The sequence below is a fragment of the Salmo salar genome, chromosome 20, assembly GCF_965601325.2.
Source record: "Salmo salar chromosome 20, fSalSal1, whole genome shotgun sequence".
NCBI classification, from domain to species: Eukaryota; Metazoa; Chordata; class Actinopteri; order Salmoniformes; family Salmonidae; genus Salmo; species Salmo salar.
The window spans coordinates 42,233,136-42,256,030 of record NC_138310.1 but is presented as its reverse complement, the minus strand read 5'-3'; the positions used below and the strand labels follow the sequence as shown (position 1 = coordinate 42,256,030).

Below are 22,895 nucleotides of genomic sequence, written 5' to 3'. Positions count from 1 at the left end.
ACAATGTTTTTCACATAGCTGGCTTCACATGCAACTTATTTGTGATTGGCCAATATTTGCATACAGTTTGCATATTGTTATTTGACACGTCAAATAGCACTATTTGACGTGTATCTTTTTTGACACATAAAGACACAAACGGCGTTCCATACACTTAACCAGCATGGCTACCACAGCATTCTGCAGTGATATGCCATCCCATCTGGTTTACGCTTAGTGGGACTGTCGTTTGTTTTTCAACAGGACAATGACCCAACACACCTCCAGGCTGTGTAAGGGCTATTTGACCAAGAAAGTGTTGCATCAGATGACCTGTCCTCCACAATCACTGACCTCAACCCAATTGAGATGGTTTGGGATGAGTTAGACCGCAGAGTGAAGGAAAAGCAGCCAATAAGTGCTCAGCATATGTGGGAACTCCTTCAAGACCGTTGGAAAAGCATTCCAGGTGAGCTAGTTGAGAGAAAGCCAAGAGTGTGCAAAGCTGTCATCAAGGCAAAGGGTGGCTACTTTGAAGAATCTCAAATATAAAATATATTTGGATTTGTTTAGCACTTTTTTGGTTACTACATGATTCTATATGTGTTATTTCATAGTGTTGATGTCTTCACTATTATTCTACAATGTAGGAAATAGTAAAAATAAAGAAAAACCATTGAATGAGTACGTGTGTCACGCCCTGACCATAGAGAGCCCTTGTTTCTCTATGGTGTAGTAGGTCAGGGCGTGACGAGGGGGTGTTCTAGTTTAACATTTCTATGTTGGTGTTTTGGTTTGGTTCCCAATTAGAGGCAGCTGGTAATCGTTGCCTCTAATTGGGGATCATATTTAAGTAGCTATTTTTCCCACCTGTGTTTGTGGGATATTGTTTTGTATTTGTGCACCACGTAGTCACGTTTCGTTGGTCGTTTATTGATTTATTTGCTTTTGCTTAAAGTTTCACTTTGTAATAAATATGTGGAACTCAACATCTGCTGTGCCTTGGTCCCATTCTTACGACAGTGTGTCCAAACTTTTGACTGGTGCTGGAGATTCTACAGACCCTTCTGAGTACTCCCAACCCCACTTGTACATCGACACAAATAATATTTTTTTCTCTATAAGCCAGTATGTATTGCATGTAATGTGTAACACATACACAGTGATTTTCATTGTGGCCAATGGAATGGGTGTAGTAAAAGGCCAGCAACACTCTGTATTATTCAGTGCCCTATGAAATGACACTATATATAGATTCTACAGACCCTCATGAGTACTCTCAACCCCATTTTTACATCTGCACAAATAATAGTTTTTTCTATGTAAGCCTATATGTAATGCATTTACAGTGATTTTCATTGTGGCCAATGCAGTGGGCGGAGTAAATGATTGAGTGCCGTATGATTCAGTGCCCTATGAAATGACACCATATATATAGATTCTACACACTCTACTGAGTACTTCCAACGCCACTTTGAAACTGGCACATATAATAGTTTTTTCATTATAACACCAATATTGTGACATGCCAGTCTAAAATTTGTATTTTTCAACAGTGGTCTGAAAATAATGTTTTTAAGAACATATATTTTCCATAAATTCCTTCTTGCATTTGCTAAGAAGCACAATAAAAATCGACATTGATTCAAATGTATTATCTTCAGAATGATTTATCCACCTTGCAATGTTTTGAAATCGGGGCTTTTATTTTGAAGGTCCTGCATTACCATAAGACCGTGGCGTCATTGTTAGTGCCGCTAGCAGAAAAATAGTCATCATCGGATATTTACAAAAAGCGATTGACAACACATTGCATGTATGCGGAGACAGCTGTTTGAGACAAGTATTTATAGTTAGTTATTACAAAGGGACATATTGAAAATTCTGTTGAGCTGTTACACGCTCATGCAGTCCATAACTTGTTGTTAGCGGTCATTGCCGCTCGTGCTCAGAAAAACGAATTACGGTTTTTCAGATCCCATCGATCGTCTTTCAAGGAAGGATACCTAGCCGGCTAGCTTTAGGCTATCCTTTACTCGAAGGCTAATGATAGGCATGCCACTAATGCACTAGCTACTGAACATGTCAATTATATTTTGTTTCATTCTTTATACTTGTAGCAACTGGTTATGTTATTGTCACTGTTGGTGATGCAAGTTGTGACTTTAAATCTGTATTATGAATAGCATAGACAGTTTATAAACATAGCTAGCTTAACGCTATTAGCTAGCTTAATGCTATCTAGGTCTCCCCATTGCATTGAATTATTTTGTCAAAACTATTAGCCAGCTACCGTTCCACTGAAGAGAAATCGCAGCCAAAATGGATTCATTCTTGGACTATGAAGAATGCATCCAGGACTCACCTGCATTTAGGTTTGTAACCTTCAATAGTGCCTGGAGTTTTTCCTGCTCAGGTGTTAAGGAAAAACTCCTTGCTCCTCTACCTGTCACAACACTGGTCTGGATGATTTTAAACAAAATGACACTGACAATATGGTGCATTTCATAGCTCTGATGGTGAGTTTCTGGAGACTGGGGAATAATCTGTTTTTATTGGTTTTTCTCAGGCTTACCCTGGATAAGTGTCAAACTGATGTTGCAGAGCTGCAGAGTCGAGTGGAAAAGGTGCAAAGTTCTTTGTGCTATGAAAATAAAATGTAGCAGCATAATGATTTTGCTTCTGCAGTGATGTCAATTGTAAGTGATAAATATCTGAGTGTGTATACCTCTCGATGCAGGTGATGAAGCTCTGTGGCAAGATGGTTGAATCAGGGCAAGCATACAACACAGCAAATCAGCATTTCCTCGATGGACTGGCTGAGTTCTCCACGTATCACAAACGTGACAGCGTCATCATGGTGTGTATGAACAGGGAGAGGGTTAAAATGTAGGAAAGAAGGGTTTGGGGCAATTATAAGGGACACAAATCATTAGGCTAAAATTGGAATTTGGTTCTGTTTTATTATCACTAAATTGATGTCTGTTGCATTCTACTCTTCTGTCCTCATAGAACTGCATGAGTCAGTTCATTCAAGGACTACAGGAGATGATCAACTTTCATACTGTGAGTTGAGTTCCACTTGAGACAGATGATTGTTGTCCACTTGTTATGTGCTTTAGTCAGCGCAGGTTTTACTCTCCTAGTGGTTCTCTCCTGTTTTTAGGTGCTGTTTGACCAGACGCAGAGAGCTATCACTCAGCAGCTGTCAAACCTTCTCACACAGTATGTTGCCGTGCACACACACACACACACACACACACACACACACACACACACACACACACACACACACACACACAGCTGCACTTTTTAACTTGTTATAAGCATGAGCCTTAATAATGTCTTATAATAAGGCTTAGGTCTCTCGATGTTTCAACATTTCAACTTACTCAAAATGGCTGGAATCTAGTCAGGATCATTATCATTAGGGTGGCAGGTAACCTAGCGGTTAGAGCATTGGTCTACTAACTGCTGGTTCGAATACTCAAGCCGACAAGATGAAAAATCTCTCGATGCCCTTGAGCAAGGCACTTAACCCTAATTTGTTACAGGGGCACCATACTACTTTGGCTGACCCTGTAAAACAACACATTTCACTACACCTAACAGGTGTATGTGACAAAAGAAGAAGAGATAATTATAAGACAGTGTACAGGGGTCATACATGCTCATGACAAGTTTTACAATTCATTATAACTGGATCATAATGCATTATAAATGTCCTTTATGTCTTTGTCATTTAGGTTCATACCCCAGCTAGGAGAGACTAGGAAGGAGTTTGTGCGGATTGGGGAGGATCTGGAGACAGCAGCGGTGAAAAATGCCCAGATATACCGCCACAAAGTCACTGATGCAGAGCGTGCCAGCCATCTGCTGTTGGCCACACGCAAATGTCACCAGCACTTTGCCCTTGATTACTGCTTGCAGGTAAATGCAATAGCCAGATGCATAACCACAGATCAGTACATACAATTGGAAAATAAACTGCTAGTTATAGTCGAAGAATTTCACTTTAGTTTGAAGAAGTACTAATTGGGGTTGCAAAATTTTGGAAAGGTGTAAAAAGTCTCCAACCCGGAATTCCGAAAATACCTGCGAACTTTGGAGACAATTTCTGGAATTTTGCAACCCTACTTGGGATTAGGGATGTTTACACAGGGTAGGAATTGTTAGCGGAGTGAGTAGCACTCAGGTAATTCTTACTTAGATGATTATTTTGATTCTGCTCACAGTGTAAAGTACACTCAGCTGTGATCTTTTTTATTTTACCATTATTTTAGCAGGTAAGTTTACCGAGAACACATTCTCATTTACAGCAATGACTTAGGGAATAGTTACAGGGGGGGAGGAGAGGGAATGAAGGGAGATGATTAGGTTATGATGATGGTATGAGGGCCAGATTGGAAATTGAATGAATGTGTGATTCCTCAGAGAGCAGATGATGGCTGCTGAAGTAGGGCATTCCCAGCAGAGACTATTTAGCAGAGAACTCAGATGACAAAGGACTCACTGGCAAAGACATCCTGGAACAGCGGGAGGGGTTTATTTGTTTAAGGTTTGAGTAAGCAGGTGAGAGAACACGTTTAGGTACGTCTAACAGAGCAGGAACAGATACTGTATGTCATCATAAACAGGCCGGTGCATAACCAGACAACCCATGACATGGCTAGACAGTAGCAAACGTGCATTTTAGGATGGCTATTAATGACAAGGATGAGGCCTGGGTTGTGTTCATTAAGGTGGAATTAAAATAATAATAATTGCAACAGAAAACAAAATATGAGCGTTTCTTATTGGATAAGTGAAGGAAGTCCCTCCTTGTTTCAGTCCATGTTCTTCTGTTTGGTGCCTAATAAACAGAAGCCAGAGTTAACGGAGTTAAGGCATTCATTTTGGTTTCTTCAGCGATTGGTGAGGTCATATTAATACGTTCAATGCTTTGAAATTCATTTTGTAAAGTTTAACAGATTTTTAGATTGTGGCTTGCATTGTTTTTGTTAATTTGTCCTTTTAACCATTGCTCTTCTTGCAGCTGAATAACTTCAAGGCCCAGCAGAAGCTGGACATCCTAAATTCTGTGAGTCCCAGTTTCTAAGCTGTAGTGGGTGATCTTAAATGCAAACGTAGATAAATACCCAGGTGAACACAGTGTAATGAATGACAATAAATAATTAAAACGTGAATTGTGAAGAACATTGGAGAGTGGGCATGTCATATTGAAACTGAAGATGTAGAATTGGTTGATCAGTCATCCCTATATTGTTTGTTTCAGGTGTTCTCCTACTTCCATGCCCAGTATACCTTCTTCCACCAAGGCTTTGACTTGCTGAGAGACTTGGAGCCCACTATGAAGTCCATGGCCGCACAGGTGAGACCAGATGATGTGATTATTAGTTGAGGGAAAGTCACTATAACTAAGGACAGGAATTTTTACTGACCATGCGACCTGACCAGTAAAAACTCTGTAGCTAAAAATACCTGGCATGACTGTAAAAAAACAAAAATAGCCTGGTTCTCAACAACAACAAAAAAGGACATACTCTCCGTTCGGTGTCAGTGGCCACTGATTGCATGCAGAAGTCAGACGTGCGCACTTTAAGCTGGATGGTGAGGAGGGGGATTTTTCCCAAGAGTTAATTAAATGAGCTAGTTTAATGTGAAATTTGTTACATTTCAAATTAAAACATTGAAAAGAGACTAAAAATACAATTTGAAAAAGTCATTAATAAAAACATTCTGAGCGGGCAGGACATTTTTTCAGAGGAGGTCAAAGGGGCAGGTGCTTGGGCACTGGTTGAGCCCTATCTGTGCTTGTGCCTGCCACTCAGGGAGTATATAGTCCAGCATGCGGCTGCCAATATCATTGTCTACTGGTTCATTGAGATTTATGATAATATGCCTTTTGACAGCTTGCCCAACTCTCGACTGAATGTACAGCTAAAAGAAAGGACCTGGAGAATACCCACCTACTGATCCAGCAGAGAGTGAGTGTTATCATCAGATGCCAGACGCTCACAGTTGCTGAAGGATTATCACTTAACTAACACAAATGTGTGTGTTTGTGTCCAGGATGCCTCAGGGGAGCCCATACTACGTTCCTGTCCTGATGGTGGGGAAACCATACAGGGCTACCTCTTCAAAAGATCTCGGAGAAAGAACAAGACATGGAAGAGGTGAGCGAGAGAAACACAAATTCTTTACTGTGATATCTTACAACTTATGTCACACAATGGCAGTTAATTACTCCCCTGTATTCAACACGTCACTAAATCTCAAATCTTGCTTTAGATGCTGGTTCTCCATTAAAGACAACCAATTGGTGTACACAAAGTCACATAAGGTAGGACAGTTTATGTATTTATTTGGTCTTTTGAGCAATCATTTATTATAGTTGTATTGCAGAATTTTATTACAGACATTTTTGTGTCCTTGAATAGTTGTGATTGACAGTTGTCTTCCTGTAGGAGGAGCCTGTGTTGCTGTTTGATGACCTCAGGCTGTGTGCGGTGAAGTCTCTGGACAGCATTGACCGCCGCTTCAGTTTTGAGCTGGTTTCTGTTAAAAAGTAGCTAAGCAGTTTTAATTTCTATATTTTTAGTTGTATTTACATTTTTTCTGAAGTTTTCCACGAAATGTTGTTTAAATGTATCTCCGTGGGGCTTTATCTGTGAGATAATAAAAACTCAGTCATTTAAGATTTAACATTGCAAGCATCACAGCTCATTTCGGATACATTGGAAATATTTTACTTATATTTTGCATGTGACGCATTGAATTAAAGCAGAGCTCAAGTCCAAGTTATCCCTCATTGACCTATCTGTCTTCCTCTGCCCAGATGCTGTGCCCTCCAGGCTGACTCAGAGGAGCTGAAACAGGCTTGGATCAGTGCCGTTCTAGGGAGCATAGACATGGCCTACCGCGAGAGAGTGGAGTCCCAGCAGCCTCAGGTATTTACAACTCAGACAAGCTTACAGACACATTAACAGATTTCCCATACTACAATATTTAACTACAATTGTCGAGCACTTAGATTTTTGTATAAAAAAAAGTCACATTTAACTAAACAAAACAGCCTACCGTCAGTGTCCTATTGACCTATTAAGGAATCTCTAGGCAAATACATTCTAACTATGCCTCTCTGTGTGCCCAGCCCAAAGAAAGCCCTCTGCCCCTCCAGAGCCCCTCAGACCCCCAGCCAGGACAGCCTCCTCAAAGGCCTGCCGCTTTGGTTGTGGCCCTCCAAAGTCCGGGGAACCACCGCTGCTGCGACTGCAGTGAGGAGGAGCCACGCTGGGCCAGCGTCAACCTGGGTATCACCATGTGCATCGAGTGCTCCGGCATCCATAGGTACTGCCTTGCTAGTGTGTGGTGTTTATAGTCCGGGGGGACTGAAAGGGCGTGCAGGCTTTTGTTCCAGTCCAGCACTTTCACACCTCATTTTACAGATCAAGGTCTCACACATACCTTGATTAGTTGAATCAAGTGTGTTAGTGCTAGGCTGGAATAAAAACCTGCATTCCCCGTAGTCCTGTTAGTCCCTCTGGAGCTTCCCAAGACTGGGGTTACTGACCACCATGTTTCTGTTGTGTTGTGTTTTTTTTAACAGGAGCCTTGGGGTCCATCTCTCCAAAGTGCGATCTCTCACCCTAGACTCCTGGGATCCCGAACAGCTGAAGGTACTGTAAGCAGAATTCTCACATACATGTTACAAATTAAAGTTCTGTAGCTCAAGATAAAATATTACAATTATGAGTAGTAGCCCTGAGATTTTCCTGACTGCATGACCAGCTGGCTATAACTAGGGCCAAGAGTTTTACTGGTCAGAGCTCATGGTCAGGAAAAAACGAATGCCCCCTAAGTATGAGGTTAGTTTCTTAACTCTTCTGCTCTGTTCTGCTCTGCAGCTGCTGTGTGGTCTGGGTAATGATGTCATCAATGGGATATATGAGTCCAGGTGTGCAGCAGAGGGCAGAGTAAAGCCTAGTGCTGGCAGCCCTCGGTAAGCATTTTGCAACAGAGGTTCTTTGGCAACACTGTCAAACCCCTTATATTCCCCTTACTTCGCTACTATGGCCTATTTATTGCCTTACCTCCTCACGCCATTTGCGCACACTGTATATAGACTTCCTTTTTTTCTCTTCTATTGTGTTATTGACTGTACGCTTGTTTATTCCATGTGTAACTCTGTGTTGTTGTTTGTGTCGACCTGCTTTGCTTTATCTTGGCCAGGTCGCAGTTGTAAATGAGAACTTGTTCTCAACTGGCCTACCTGGTTAAATAAAGGTGAAATAAAATAAAAATAAAACCCCTTATATTAGTCTCGCATGTTCCAATTGGAAGAGACTTACTCCATCAATTGAAAGGCATTGATTATTAAAGAGCTACACTGAATGAGCTGAACTCTTAGAAAGGTTCCATCTAGAAACGAAAAGGGTTCTTCGGCTGTCCCCATGGGAGAACCCTTTGAAGAACCCTTTTGGGTTCTAGGTAGAACCCTTTCCACAGGGTTCTACATGGAACAATTTTTTTCTAAGAGTGAACACTGGAGTAGGTTTCAAAAGACTTCACATAGGGCTTTACAATGTTCGATTTGAAACAAAACTACTAAAATAGTTTGACTGCCTGCACAGTCCCCTGCTTTAACAGTTATTCTCTCTCTCTCTCTTTCAGCCCAGAGAAAGAGACATGGATTAAAGAGAAATATGTGGAGAAAAGATTTGTGAAGGATGCCAACTCGCCTGAAACACGTATGTCCATTCCTACTCCTAAATTTCGTCTCAGTCCATTCCTCTTTCAATGATGCTATTATTGTTACTGTAGAGATTGGGAGGGAGAATGCAGGACGCCAGTTGTACCAGGCTGCTTTCCAAGGGGACCTGGTCACCATGGCATCAGCGTTGGCGCAGGGTGCAGAGGTGAACTGGAGCCACGCTGAGGAGGAGGGACGCACTGCTCTCATTGGCTCAACTTTTGGGGTGAGTAGCACCATGGACATTATTTAAAGGTACAGTCAGCGATGCACAAAGTAATCAGCAATATCAAGCTGCTAAGGACATTCAATCCCAGGGCTAAACTTCTCAGCTGTTTCGGTTTTGCAGTTATCACATTGAAGCTATTGAAGTGCACCGATGCACATGTGCAGATATTCTGTGATACTCTTGAGTGCATCGTGATGCATCATGCTTATCTGCAACATCATATTGCTAAGTCTGTTTGACATAGATTGTGTTATATTTATACTTTAGCATGGTAGGCCCCCAAGTTTATCCTGACTAGGTTTTATGTGTATTTTTTTACTTCAGGGCCCTAAACATGGGTTGTGCATTTGTCTTACATGTATATGCTTTTCTGTCTGTCTGCAGGGCTCCCTATCGGCCTGTGAGTTCCTACTGCAGAATGGAGCCAATGTTAACTACCGTGACCAGCGCGGTCAAGGTGCCCTTCACACTGCAGCCACCTGGGGCCACACAGGGTGAGGGTCACACCCATAGAGATACATCAGTTACATATACAGTATATGTATGGTGTTTAATAGTGTTCTATTTAATTCACACCAATGCTTTCACACAGACTAGGGTTGGGCGATATTACTATACTATTGTCTATTGACAATGATTGACAGCTAGGTAGCCTGAATGTCAAGAGCGTTGGAAATAAATGATCTGTGCGGGTCAGAAAACCCCCTGACCCTCCATGGCCAATAACCTATCCTTCTACTAGGCCTAGCATAAAAGCTTTAAGACAAGTTAGAATGATATACAGTAGCCTATATCCCAAATATTCAAATAGCCTAAGAAGGTTGACGCTTTAAAAAGGAACAAGAATGAAAGTCGGAGCCTATAGGACCTAGGCGTAGGCTATTCTCAATCACAGCTTTATGAGAGCGATAGAACAAACAATATTAAGAGAGGATGAGGCAAATAGTCCTAAAGCGATTATTATCCAGTTCTAAAGACGGTAGACTTTGCTTCTATTCAGCTCATGATTTATAACTCACTACTGTGAGACGGCCCATTTGACTGACACTTTGCTCCATCATGGCATGTGTCACAAAGACACACACACACATAAACCTGTTTCACTTTGGCCAATAGGGGGTGATACCATCGTCCAACCATAACACAGTCAGGGAATACAGTATATAGAGCAGGGATGGGCAACGCCATAGACTACGGCTGGCTATTTTACAATATCTACACTATGCATGACCAAAACGTAGCTTCGTTTTAACTGGTATGCTATTGGAACAGTGCCTGTAACTAGGACCCAGAGTTTATGGTCAGGGTAAAGTCCTTGGTCTACATATAGCAGTAGAAGTCGTCCTTCCAGGTCAGGCCAGGGGTTCTCTTAAGTTTTTGGGGTCAGGGACCCCTTTTGTGATAGCAAATTCCTCCGGGACCCCTTCATAATCAGAACACAGCTCCTACTTGAGAATTCAATAAAAAAGCATGCAAAGAGTTTTACTATGATTTCTGCAGTGCATGATCGGACTAACCCAAGTATCTGGCCCCTTTTCTTCTTTTTAAAAATAATTTGGTCGCTGACCCCTTGCAGTACCACTTTGAGAACCACTGATGTCTTAGGCTATAGTATATCAGTCTATGATTGGTTCAAATCTGTTTGGTAGGTGCAAATGAATAACGTGTGTATCATGTTTCTCACAGGCAAGTGTGTCTACTTCTAAAAAAGGGAGCCAATCAGTATGCAGTTGACGAGAGGGGGCAGGACCCACTCGCCATTGCCATAGAGACAGCACATGCCGATATTGTAACCCTGTAAGTAAATCCACTCTGAAATGCAGGAAAAGTGGAAGCTTTGTGGTAGTTTGTTAATGCCCTGTATTTTTTGGGGACTGTTTTCCAGACTACGAATGGCTCGCATGAATGAAGAGATGAGAGACTCAGAGGGATTCTTTGGATCTATGGGTAACATTCACTATGTTGATGTTTAATAAAATGCTGATGCCTTTATTTGTTTCTCGCCTGTAGGCCTTTACACTGGTACCTGTATACGGGTTGAAAATGGAAGATATGTTAACTGATAAATGACTAAATTGGAACGCAGTGGCTGCACTGTAACATGCTATACATGACATCAGAGCTCAGGGCCTCCACTTCACAGCTCTGTATGGGTTTTGACCTGTCAGCTTTTCTGAACTTGAGCACCGCACGTGACAAGAAGTTGCCCCCATCCTTCCCACTAATTGGGCAACTTTTGCAAATGTTTTGTTGTCTGAGTGAGGGGAATGCTGTAAATTAAGAGGTATTTTAAGTGTATTTTGAAAGATGAGATGCTGAAGATTATAATAAATACTGCTGTGATGTCATACAAGCAAGCCAAACACCTGTGAATCCAAATGTGCACTTCACATTTCCATAAAACTCATGTCATATACAGTGCCAACGTTTATGATCACTATGTTGATGTACAAGATGACATAGCTTCATACCTTAGGTTGTTATGAACTGAATGAGCCAATGTCTGTCTATTGTGAAGAAAATCTGCGGCAGAACATGCACCTAAATGCTCGCATGACTCCTTTATGACTCCTTTTTAAGATTGTATTTTATAACTTAGCTAGTCATGTTGGCAATAGAACAAGCTTTCAAATTATGCCCACCTGACCCAGATTGCCATTTATAATGGGACGTTTTTGGATTGCGTAAACAACAACAGTAATTGTGCTGGGGACAATAAAAGGCCACTCTAAAATGTGCAATTTTGTAGCACAACACAATGCCACAGATGTCACAAGTTTTGAGGGAGATACAACTGGCATGCTGACTGAAGGAATGTCAACCAGAGCTGTTGCCAGAGAATTAAATGTTAATTTCTTTACAATAAGCTGCCTCCAACATCGTTTTAAAGAATTTGGCAGTATGTCGAACTGGCCTCACAACCGCAGACCAGCCCAGGACCTCCACATCCGACTTCTTGACCTGTGGGATCATCTGAGGGGGTGGGGGATAAAATAATAAATAATGTTTTGCAGGGATAAACTCTTTCTGATTGACTGGGCCTGGCTCCCTAGTGGGTGGGCCTGGCTGCCAAGTGGTTGGGCCTATGCCCTCCCAGACACACTCATGGCTGCACACCTGCCCAGTTATGTGAAATTCATAGATTAGGGCCTAATGCATTTATTTCAATTGACAGATTTTCTTATATGAACTGTAATTGTTGCATGTTGCGTTTCTATTTTTGTTCAGTATAAAATGCACAGAAAACAGTTCTGTGGTGAACTGTTGTGTCCTCAATGTTGGTCTAATAATTTCCCCATAATCTCCAAACTGTTCCCTTTGAATTGCTACCATGCTTATACATATGCTTTTCATATTTCTTCTGTAAGAAACATTTCAATTTAGCCCTATCCATTTAGTCCAATTCCCATGGAGTTGCAAGTCATAGTGATTTCCAGAGTTGAGGTGAACCAATCGACCCAACAATGTTTATCTAAACTTTGTGAGTAGACTTTGTTCTTTCACCTTCTGTGGTATTTGTCTGTAGCTTGGCTGACGCCACCCACATGGTACACAGCTAGGGAGAGCTGTGTACCATGTCTGGACAGGAATTAATTTGTTGGTGCAATATTCACTCAGAAATAGAGCACGCTTTGATTGGTTATCTCAAATGTTAAGACCTCTCATTTGGATGTGAAAATCTAACATTTGTAAAGGAAGAGGGCAGTGCTCCGGGGCTGTGTGAGGCTGTCCATGAGGGTGTTTGAGAGAGAAAGACGAAGAGGAGAACAAACCAGTAAAAGCACAGCCCCCTTCATTATTGACGCATCGTACTGACAACATCTAACAGCCTCCCTAGACTCTGAACTCAGGAGGACTTCGAGTTTTGATATGAGCCAGACTTCTCTGTCCGTGTTGAATGTGAAAACTCCTAGAATGCTATTTTGCTGTGCTGGGTTGTATTCATTAGGGCTCACCATAGCAAAACGTTTTGCAATGAAGACTAAAATGGCTTGTTCTTATTGAACAAGTACAGATAGTTCAGCCTGTTTCACTCTTTCATTTCGTGCCTACTAAACACAACCCTTAATCGAAACACAAAATGTTGCTAAAATGCTGGTGTGTTTCTTTCCAGGTGACGATGAGACATTTCAAGACATCTTCCGTGACTTCAGTGATATGGCTTCTCACGATCCAGAAAGACTCACTCGTCGACAGTTCAGCAGAAGCGGACAAGAGGGACAGGACAAGAGGATGGTGAATGACCAGCACAAGGCAGAGAAGGAGGAGGAAGACACATAGGGAGAATCTCAATTGCATACTCCTCGTGTCCTCTCTCCTCTCATCTTGCCTCTTTCTAAAAACCCATTGGAGGAAAAGGTCAGACGGATGGGGCCTCTGGCATTCTCATTCAATGGGTTTTGAGAAGGAGGTGAGGAGAGAGGACGCAAGGATTATGCAATAGAGATTCTCCCATGTAAATAAAGAGGAGGAGACCTAGGGTTGGGAATTATAAAGGAAAAGGGGCATTACCACTTTTCCGGTCAAGAATGGAGAACCCAGGGGTGAATTCAATGAGGTGAAACGTTCACAAAGTTGCAGGTAGAAATGACATGACTCTCAGTTCTACATAACAAACACTCACACCTAATCTATACAAAACATTTACAGTATATCTAAACATTCTGTAAAGTTGCACCCTCCTGGTCCTTCAGGGCTGCAGTGTCTGACAGTTGTCATTGTGCCTCAGCAGTTAAATAACAAATCAAATTCTGACTTGAACAAAGTAAAAAAGATACATTTTTAACTTGCTTCAGTTTTGAGGCACACTTTTGAAGTTATTAGAAAAGTTACCTGAACAGTTTTACAAAGAAAAAGAAAACATAAACTACTAGGCCTACTGCTACAAGGAAGCAAATGGTCTCAGGATCTCAATCCTGTTTAGAACTTATTATATTCAATGTTACAGTCTTGAATACTGCTCAGTAGACCCTTAAACCCTCAAGGAATGAATGCTCCAATTCTTGTGAATGGATGTTTCATTGGATGGATGCATATGAACTGTGTTTGCTCAGTCTGCTGAAATGCCCAAAAAGGCAATAAATAAGGAATATAAAAGGGTTACATATTGAAATACTAAAGTATTATATTTTTTTGTATTGTTATTAGCCACTCCCAATATTTCAGAAGTTATTAGATGACTTATACTTACTGACTGAACTGCTGCATGCAATAGCCCATACATGTTGCTACTTACAGGTCATCTGAGGGAACCGTTGATTCTTGCTGAACGTGGGGTGTATTCACTAGGAACCAAACAGGATAAAACAGGGAGGGACCTACCCAAATCTGTCCAATAAGAACTCTCGTTTTCATTGCAGAACATTTTCTGTTGTGAAACATTTTTGTTACAGTGTGTACTAATGATTATACCCCGGTTAATCTTTCAATTTGAGTCTGGATCAATCCCATTGAAAGCAATGGCTCCTTATAATAGACTGTTATTGTTATGTTTTTGTTCGCAGAGGAGATAAGTGGACCAAAACTGTCAAATTAGAATGCAGGGATTTAGAATGTATTATAAAGCGGGTAGTTTGGGTCCTGGATTATAATTGGCTGAAACAGCATTTCAGCTGTGTGTATATCAGACAATATGACGCAGAAGTACTTGTTTACTGTTCTACTTATGTTGCTAACCAGTTTATAATGGCAATTAGGCATCTTGGGGGTTTGTGGTATATGGCCAATATACCACATCCCCTTGGGCCCTATTGCTTAAATATAGGCCTATTATATATTATTTTACTGTGGCACAGTCAGATATAATAAAATGTGTCTTAATACTGTTTTTAGTTTTTATTGGATTATGGTGCACAGTGTCCCAGATGTGATTGAAATAATGAGTAAATGATGAGTACAGTCCTTAATGGAAAAGTTATTTTTTACAACTAAATCTCTATTTTGTATGTAAATGGGTTGTTATAGAAGGGTCCAGACAAATATTTTGATTTCACCTTTTATAGAAATTGACCCCAAACAGCTAATCACTTCCTCATCCTCGTGTAGTATGTGGGCCCTGAAAAAGACATGAACAAGGCTCAAAAACACCAAAATACATCATTTTAGAAACAGCAAAGCTCTCAGTATTGTAATGCAGGTCTTTAGATGTTGTACATATGAAGTTGTGTCATACTGAACTTTATACACAACTTTATATTCCATTTTGTTGTGACTCCAGAGATACCCCTGTCCATTTTACAGGTAACTGCCAAAATAAAGGAAACACTTAACTAAATGAGGGGTACAAAATATATTGAAAGCATGGAGTTCTTCCACACAGGAAGTTCCAGACACTTGTAGAATATATGCCAAGGTGCACTGAAACTGTTCTGGCTGCTTGTGGTGTCTCAACGCCCTATAAGGACACTCACTATATGTTGGTGTTTCCGTTATTTTGGCAGTTACCTGTAGCAGCAGGCTACATGGAAAATGGAACCGCTAGAGTTGCGAAAAGGGAATAAATATAACATTGCGGATAAAGTTTGGAATGATACAATTTCATGTGTACAACATCTAGACCTGCATCACTATACTGAGAGATTTGCCGTTTCTAAAATGCCGTTTTGATGGGTTTTGTTCATGTTTTTTTCAGGGCCCCTATACAACACAACGATGCTGAGGCAGTGCTGTTTGGGGTAAGTTTCTCTAAAACATGTGAAATCTCAAGAAAGGTGTCTGGACCATATTAACATAAAAAAAATAGATTTGGTTGTGAAAATAAAACGTTTCCTTTAATGTAAGGCAGCCTACTGTACAACAGGAGTCTCGAATAATTTCAAAATACATGCGCATAAAACGTCATTCGAAGAGCGACCAAAACTGAACGCATGAGCATATGACGGCGCCAGTCCTATGACCCCATTTTGGACATCGCAGGACTGTTTTTTTACAGCTACTTGCTAATGTTGATCAATTAGCTATTGTTTTAATTTGTTGACCGGCCAGAGACACTATCATTGCTGTCTAGCTTTCCGACTCATCTGCCCAGATGGTCTTATTTCGTTAGCTAGATCTTGACATTGTTCAAGTTGTGGTTGCTAACTAGCTAGCAGCAGGGCCCATTTTCGATGCAGATTGCTTGTTTCGTAACTTGCATTTTCTCGTTGACACAATAACCACAGATACAAGTGATTATTCGCCGAGCCTAGGAACTGAGTTGATTGTCCATAGTGTCCTTCGGACAAATGGATGGCGAAGAAGACGAATTCTTCTCCGGGAACCACTCTGGTAAGAACTGCATTGATCCCGGCTCGGCGCGGACTACTGTAGCTTGCTAACGTTAGCCTAACCCTATTTATTTCCATAACCCTATTATCGGTTAGGTCCTATTGGCAATAGGTTTATTTAAAAAGACGAATTATTAATAATAGTATTGCTTTTTTTGTATTTGTTATGGATATCGTTGGCTGCTGCCAAGGCAACAGCTAACTGTTACTCTTCCTGTGGTCCAGCAAAAATTAAGGAAGTACATTATAATATAATTTTTAAACATTAAAATGCATTTTACAACAGGTTTCACAATACAATAAGTGTATGCCCTCTGGCCACTCGGGTGGCATGTCTTGTGGGGTATGCATGGGTGTCAGAGCTGTGTGTTAGCAGTTTAAACAGACAGCTCGGTGCATTCAACATGTCAATACTTCTAACAAAAACAAGTAGTGATTTAGTAAATCTTTCCTCTACTTTGAGCCATGAGAGATTGACATGCGTATTATTAATGTTAACTCTACGTGTAAATTTAAGGGCCAGCCGGTGCTACCCTCTTCTGGGCCAGTTGTAATTTTCCCAAGTCCCTATGTGGCACCTGACCACACAACTGGGCAGTAGTCCAGGTGTGACAAAACTAGGGTTACTGTTGCATCAGTTATTGTGTGCACGGTCCTCATGCCCGTTGTATATGATACAAATATTTGTAAACATTAATTCTGGAATGCCAAAAAAAGTGTTGGTTATGTCCTGTAGATGGTGGTGGCACCCCGGTACAGGACGAACATGCTCCTGGTTCAGATGCGGAAGAGGAGATGAGGAATGAGCCATGCCACTCTGAGGTAAGGGGATAGTTACCTAAGCAAGACGTTCAGATAACCAGTGTGGTGGTCAAGTCCTCTTGATTTCCAGACCATCTTGCTCATACCGATTTAACATTTAAAAATAAATATACAGTATCTGTGAAATTGACACCTACTCATTCAAAGGTTTTAATTTATTTTTACTATTTTCTACATTGTAGAATAATAGTGAAGACATCAAAACTATGAAATAACGGAATCATGTAGTAATCAAAAAAGTGTTAAATAAATAAAAATATATTTTATATTTGAGATTCTTCAAAGGAGCCACCCTTGATGACAGCTTTGCACACTCTTGGCATTCTTTCAACCAGCTTCATGTGGAATGCTTTTCCAGCAGTCTTGAAGGAGTTTCCACATATGCTGAATACTTGTTGGCTGCTTTTCCTTCACTCTGCGGTCCAACTCATCCCAAACAATCTCAATTGGGTTGAGGTCATGTGATTGTGGATGCCAGGTCATCTGATGCTGCACCCCATTAGTCTTCTTCTTGGTCAAATAGCCCTTACACAGCCTGGAGGTGTGTTTCAAAATCAAATTTTATTGGTCACATACACATGGTTAGCAGATGTTATTGTGAGTGTAGCGAAAAGCTTGTGCTTCTAAGTTCTGACAGTGCAGCAATATCTAACATGTAATCTAACAATTCCACAACTACCTAATACACACATATTAAAGGAATGGAATAAGAATATATACATATAAATATATGGATGAGCAATGACAGACCGGCATAGGCAAGAAGCAATAGATGGTATAAAATACAGTATATACATATGAGATGAGTAATGCAAGATATGTAGACATTATTAAAGTGACTAGTGATCCATTTATTGAAGTGGCCAATGATTTCGAGTCTGTATGTAGGCAGCAGCCTTTCTGTGTCAATGATGGCTGTTTAACAGTCTGATGCCCTTGATAGAAGCTGTTTTTCAGTCTCTCGGTCCCAGCTTTGATGCATCTGTACTGACCTCGCCTTCTGAACGGTAGCGGGGTGGCTTGGGTGGTGTTGTCCTTGATCTTTTTGGCCTTGCTGTGACATCGGATGCTGTAGGTGTCCTGGAGGACAGATAGTTTGCTCCCGGTGATGCGTTGTGCAGACCGCACCACCCTCTGGCGAGCCTTGCGGTTGTGGACGGTGCAGTTGCTGTACCAGGCGGTAATGCAGCCTGACAGGATGCTCTCTATTGTGCATCTGTAAAAGTGTGTGAGGGTTTTAGGTGAAAAGCCAAATTTCCATAGCCTTCTGAGGTTGAAGAGGTGCTGTTGCGCCTTCACCACACTGTCTGTGTGGGTGGATCATTTCAGTTTGTCCGTGATGTGTACGCCGAGGAACTAAAAACGTTCCACCTTCTCCACGGCTGTCCCGTCGATGTGGATAGTGGGGTGCTCCCTTTGCTGTTTCCTGAAGTCATGATCATCTCCTTTGTTTATTTGACATTGAGTTTGAGGTTGTTTTGCTGACACCACACTCCGATTGCCCTCACCTCCTCCCTGTAGGCTGTCACGTCATTGTTGGTAATCAAGCCTACTACTGTTGTGTCATCTGCAAACTTGATGATTGAGTTGGAGGCGTGCATGGCCACGCAGTCATGGGTGAACAGGGAATACAGGAGGGGGCTGAGCACGCACCCTTGTGGGGCCACAGTGTTGAGGAAGTGGAGATGTTGTTTCCTACCTTCACCACCTGGGGGCGGCCCGTCAGGAAGTCCTGGACCTGTTGAAAAACAAATGACAGTCCAGTAAGCGCAAACCAGATGGGATGGCGTATCGCTGCAGAATGCTGTTGTAGCCATGCTGGTTAAATGTGCCTTGAATTCTAAATAAATCGCTGACAGTGTCACCAGCAAAGCACCCCACACCACCACCTCCATGCTTCACAGTAGGAACCACACGTGTACATCATCCGTTCACCTTCTCTGCGTCTCACAAATACACAACGGTTGGAACCAAAAATCTCTTTTTAGCTAGGCACACCTGTTAATTAAAATGCATTCCAGGTGACTACCTCATGAAGCTGGTTGTGGGAATGTGCAAAGCTGTCATTAACCTCTTACATCTAGACGTTCCGCTAGCGGAACACCTGCTCCAATATCCAATGATAGGCGTGGCGCGAATTACAAATTCCTCAAAAATACAAAAACTTCAATTTTTCAAACGTATGACTATTTCACAGCATTTTAAAGATAAGACTCTCCTTTATCTAACCACACTGTCCGATTTCAAAAAGGCTTTACAGCGAAAGCAAAACATTAGATTATGTCAGCAGAGTACCCAGCCAGAAATAATCAGACACCCATTTTTCAAGCTAGCATATAATGTCAAAAAAAACAAAACCACAGCTAAATGCAGCACTAACCTTTGATCTTCATCAGATGACACACCTAGGACATTATGTTATACAATACATGCATGTTTTGTTCAATCAAGTTCATATTTATATCAAAAACCAGCTTTTTACATTAGCATGTGACGTTCAGAACTAGCATACCCCCCCGCAAACCTCCGGTGAATTTACTAAATTACTCACGATAAACGTTCACAAAAAACATAACAATTATTTTAAGAATTATAGATACAGAACTCGTTTGTGCAATCGAGGTGTCCGATTTTAAAATAGCTTTTCGGTGAAAGCACATTTTGCAATATTCTGAGTAGATAGCCCAGCCATCACGGCTAGCTATTTAGACACCCACCAAGTTTAGCCCTGACCAAACTCCGATTTACTATTAGAGAAGTTTGATTACCTTTGTTGTTCTTCGTCAGAATGCACTCCCAGGACTGCTACTTCAATAACAAATGTTGGTTTGGTTCAAAATAATCCATTGTTATATCCAAATAGCGGCGTTTTGTTCGTGCGTTCAAGACACTATCCGAAGTGTAAATAAGGGTCACGAGCACGACGCATTTCGTGACAAAAGATTTCTAAATATTCCATTACCGTCCTTCGAAGCATGTCAACCGCTGTTTAAAATCAATTTTTATGCCATTTTTCTCGTAAAAAAGCGATAATATTCCGACCGGGAAAGCGTGTATACGTACAAAGAGAGAGAAAATAAAAGCATGGGATCCCCTCGTGCACGAGCCTGAGTCTCACAGTACTGTGACCAGCCACTATCCAAACGCGCTACTTTTTTTCAGCCAGAGCCTGCAAAGCCACGATTCAGCTTTTTGCCGCCTTCTGAGAGCCATGGGAGCCGTAGGAAGTGTCACGTAACAGCAGAGATCCTCTGTAATGGATAGAGATAATCAAGAAGGGCAAGAAATTGTCAGACAGGGCACTTCCTGCATGGAATCTTCTCAGGTTTTGGCCTGCCAAATGAGTTCTGTTATACTCACAGACACCATTCAAACAGTTTTAGAAACTTTGGAGTGTTTTCTATCCAAAGCTAATAATTATATGCATATTCTAGTTTCTGGGCAGGAGTAATAATCAGATTAAATCGGGTATGTTTTTTTATCCGGCCGTGAAAATACTGCCCCCTAGCCATAACAGGTTTTAATGCAAAGGGTGGCTACTTGAAGAATCTCACATTTTTTTGGTTATTACATGATTCCATATGTGTTATTTCATAGTTTTGATGTCTTCACTATTATTCTACAATGTAGAAAATAGTAAAAATAAACAAAAACCCTTGAATGAGTAGGTATGTCCAAACCATTGACTGGTACTGTAATATCCCACGGCTCTATGCTGACCTTTTTTTGTAAGGAAAAATGTAGGCTCACACAGAAATTTAGGAGCACAATGAAAAATGAGGCAATAAAGCTATAATCCTTAATTTTTCTAGGGGCACTAAATAAAAATGTCAGGTCGAACAGCAAAATATTTAGGAACATATGCAAGTAAAATGGTCACGCTGTAGAGCCTTGTATCCATTCCTAACCATAGACTTATAAAGCGTTTTATATTTCAATTGTTTTTTTATTCAGGATGAGAATAATGATGGTGAGGGAGCTGCTCGGGCCATGGAGACAAACGGCGTGGCCAGCGGGTCAGACAACAAGGGCCCCAAGGGGGCGGACAGTGACTCTGACGGGGAGGCTCGTAGGCCTGCAGACAGCGATAACGAGGAGTACCCGCCCAAACGCGGAGGCAGCGCCTCCGACATAGAGGAGTCCCCGCCCAAACGCGGAGGCAGCGTCTCCGACATAGAGGAGTCCACGCCCAAACGCGGAGGCAGCGTCTCCGACATAGAGGAGTCCCCGCCCAAACGCGGAGGCAGCGTCTCCGACATAGAGGAGGGCCCGCCCAAACGCGGAGGCAGCGTCTCCGACATAGAGGAGTCCCCGCCCAAACGCGGAGGCAGCGTCTCCGACATAGAGGAGGGCCCGCCCAAACGCGGAGGCAGCGTCTCCGACATAGAGGAGTCCCCGCCCAAACGCGGAGGCAGCGCCTCCGACATGGAGGAGTCCCCGCCCAAACGCGGAGGCAGCGCCTCCGACATGGAGGAGTCCCCGCCCAAACGCGGAGGCAGCGCCTCCGACATGGAGGAGTCCCCGCCCAAACGCAGAGGCAGCACCTCTGACATGGAGGAGAAAGAAACTAAACGGGATGCAGTCGGGAGCGACTCTGAGACCGAGAATCATCCCCCATCCCCAGCCCGGAGCAGACACTCGACTGCACGCAGTGACTCTGAGATTGAGGCGCCCAAACACAAAGCGCAGATAGAGTCTGATGGAGAGGAGGGCGGCAAGAATAAAGGGAAGTGGAAGGCTGTAATGCACTCCGAAAGTGAGGATGAGGTGGAGGCTCGGCCAGCGAAAGCAGCTGCAGGCAGTGACCAGGAGAAGGAGAGTCCCGCAAAACAGGTGGTGGAAGTTAGTGAGGATGACGACGAGATGCCAAGTAAGTGCAATTTACATCAGAGTTGACTCTTGATACGTGCACAATCTACTGATCCCTATTCAAATATGTTTTCTATTCACTTGCTCTAGATATCGACATGCTCTGGTTTAGTACATACATTCATACTACAACACTTCCATGTTATTGTTTAAACCAGTGGTTCCCAAACTTTTTATAGTCCCGTACCCCTTCCAACATTCAACTTCCAGCTGCGTACCAGGGTCTGCGCACTCTCAAATGTTGTTTTTTGCCATCATTGTAAGCCTGCGTAACACACAGTATAGGTTACATTTATTAAACATGAGAATGAGTGTGAGTTTTTGTCACAATGCGGCTCGTGGGAAGTGACAAAGAGCCCTTAAAGGACCAGGGCACGAATAATAATATAATCATAATCAATCATTTTGCTCATTTATTTAGCCATCTTACTTATAAAACCTTATTTGTTCAAGAAAAATTGTTAACCACAGGTAAATGAGAAGGGTGAAAGGATGCACATAACTCTGCAATGTTGGGTTGTATTGGAGAGTCTCAGTCTTAAATCATTTTCCACACAGTCTGTGCCTGTATTTAGTTTTCATGTTTCATGCGAGTGAGGGCCGAGAATCCACTCTCACATAGGTACGTGGTTGCACGCATTGCCAAGGCAGGATACTCTGAGCGCAGCCCTATCCAGAAATCTGGCAGTTGCTTCTGATTTAAATTCAATTTTCACAGAACTGCTTGTTGCAATTTCGATGAGGCTCTCTTGTTCAGATATCGGTAAGTGGACTGGAGGCAGGGCATGAAAGGGACAACGAATCCAGTTGTATTTGTCGTCCGTTTCGGGAGTGAAATCAAATTTTATTAGTCACATGCGCCGAATACAACAGGTGTAGACCTTACAGTGAAATGCTTATTTACGAGCCCTTAACCAACAATGCAATTTCAAAATGATACAGATAAGAGATAAAAGTAACAGCAGTGAAATAACAATAG

At 41.9% G+C, this 22,895-nt stretch overlaps 2 protein-coding genes across 6 annotated transcripts in view; both read left to right on the top strand.

Annotated features, from left to right (window-relative positions):
* Positions 1 to 1,725: 1,725 nt before the first annotated feature.
* On the top strand, positions 1,726 to 14,785 carry zgc:162872 (BAR_ACAPs and ArfGap_ACAP domain-containing protein). 4 transcript variants are annotated; one of them, XM_014161898.3, is made up of 23 exons: positions 1,726 to 2,354; positions 2,549 to 2,606; positions 2,720 to 2,839; positions 2,992 to 3,045; positions 3,146 to 3,204; positions 3,726 to 3,909; positions 4,810 to 4,893; positions 5,015 to 5,059; positions 5,255 to 5,350; positions 5,892 to 5,966; positions 6,052 to 6,155; positions 6,271 to 6,322; positions 6,447 to 6,547; positions 6,818 to 6,929; positions 7,133 to 7,329; positions 7,589 to 7,658; positions 7,887 to 7,981; positions 8,653 to 8,729; positions 8,803 to 8,957; positions 9,345 to 9,454; positions 10,647 to 10,757; positions 10,846 to 10,907; positions 13,075 to 14,785. In XM_014161898.3, exons 1-23 carry the CDS (start codon positions 2,302 to 2,304, stop codon positions 13,239 to 13,241), a joined length of 2,241 nt encoding a protein of 746 aa, XP_014017373.1. In that variant the 5' UTR covers positions 1,726 to 2,301; the 3' UTR covers positions 13,242 to 14,785. The 4 variants fall into 4 exon arrangements, with proteins under 4 accessions (XP_014017373.1, XP_014017376.1, XP_014017377.1 ...); XM_014161901.3 differs by lacking the exon at positions 4,810 to 4,893 and having other exon boundaries at positions 1,727 to 2,354; XM_014161902.2 differs by lacking the exons at positions 4,810 to 4,893; positions 5,015 to 5,059 and having other exon boundaries at positions 1,727 to 2,354; positions 5,279 to 5,350.
* Positions 14,786 to 15,808: 1,023 nt separating this feature from the next.
* LOC106580633 (uncharacterized) overlaps positions 15,809 to 22,895 on the top strand; it is a 38,247-nt gene continuing 31,160 nt past the window's right edge. For both annotated transcript variants that reach the window (XM_014161897.3, XM_014161894.3), the window contains exons 1-3: positions 15,809 to 16,226; positions 16,962 to 17,047; positions 21,002 to 21,917. In XM_014161897.3, coding sequence (XP_014017372.2) covers positions 16,184 to 16,226; positions 16,962 to 17,047; positions 21,002 to 21,917 — 1,045 coding nt within the window. In that variant the 5' untranslated portion in view covers positions 15,809 to 16,183. The remainder of the gene's footprint in view (positions 16,227 to 16,961; positions 17,048 to 21,001; positions 21,918 to 22,895) is intronic.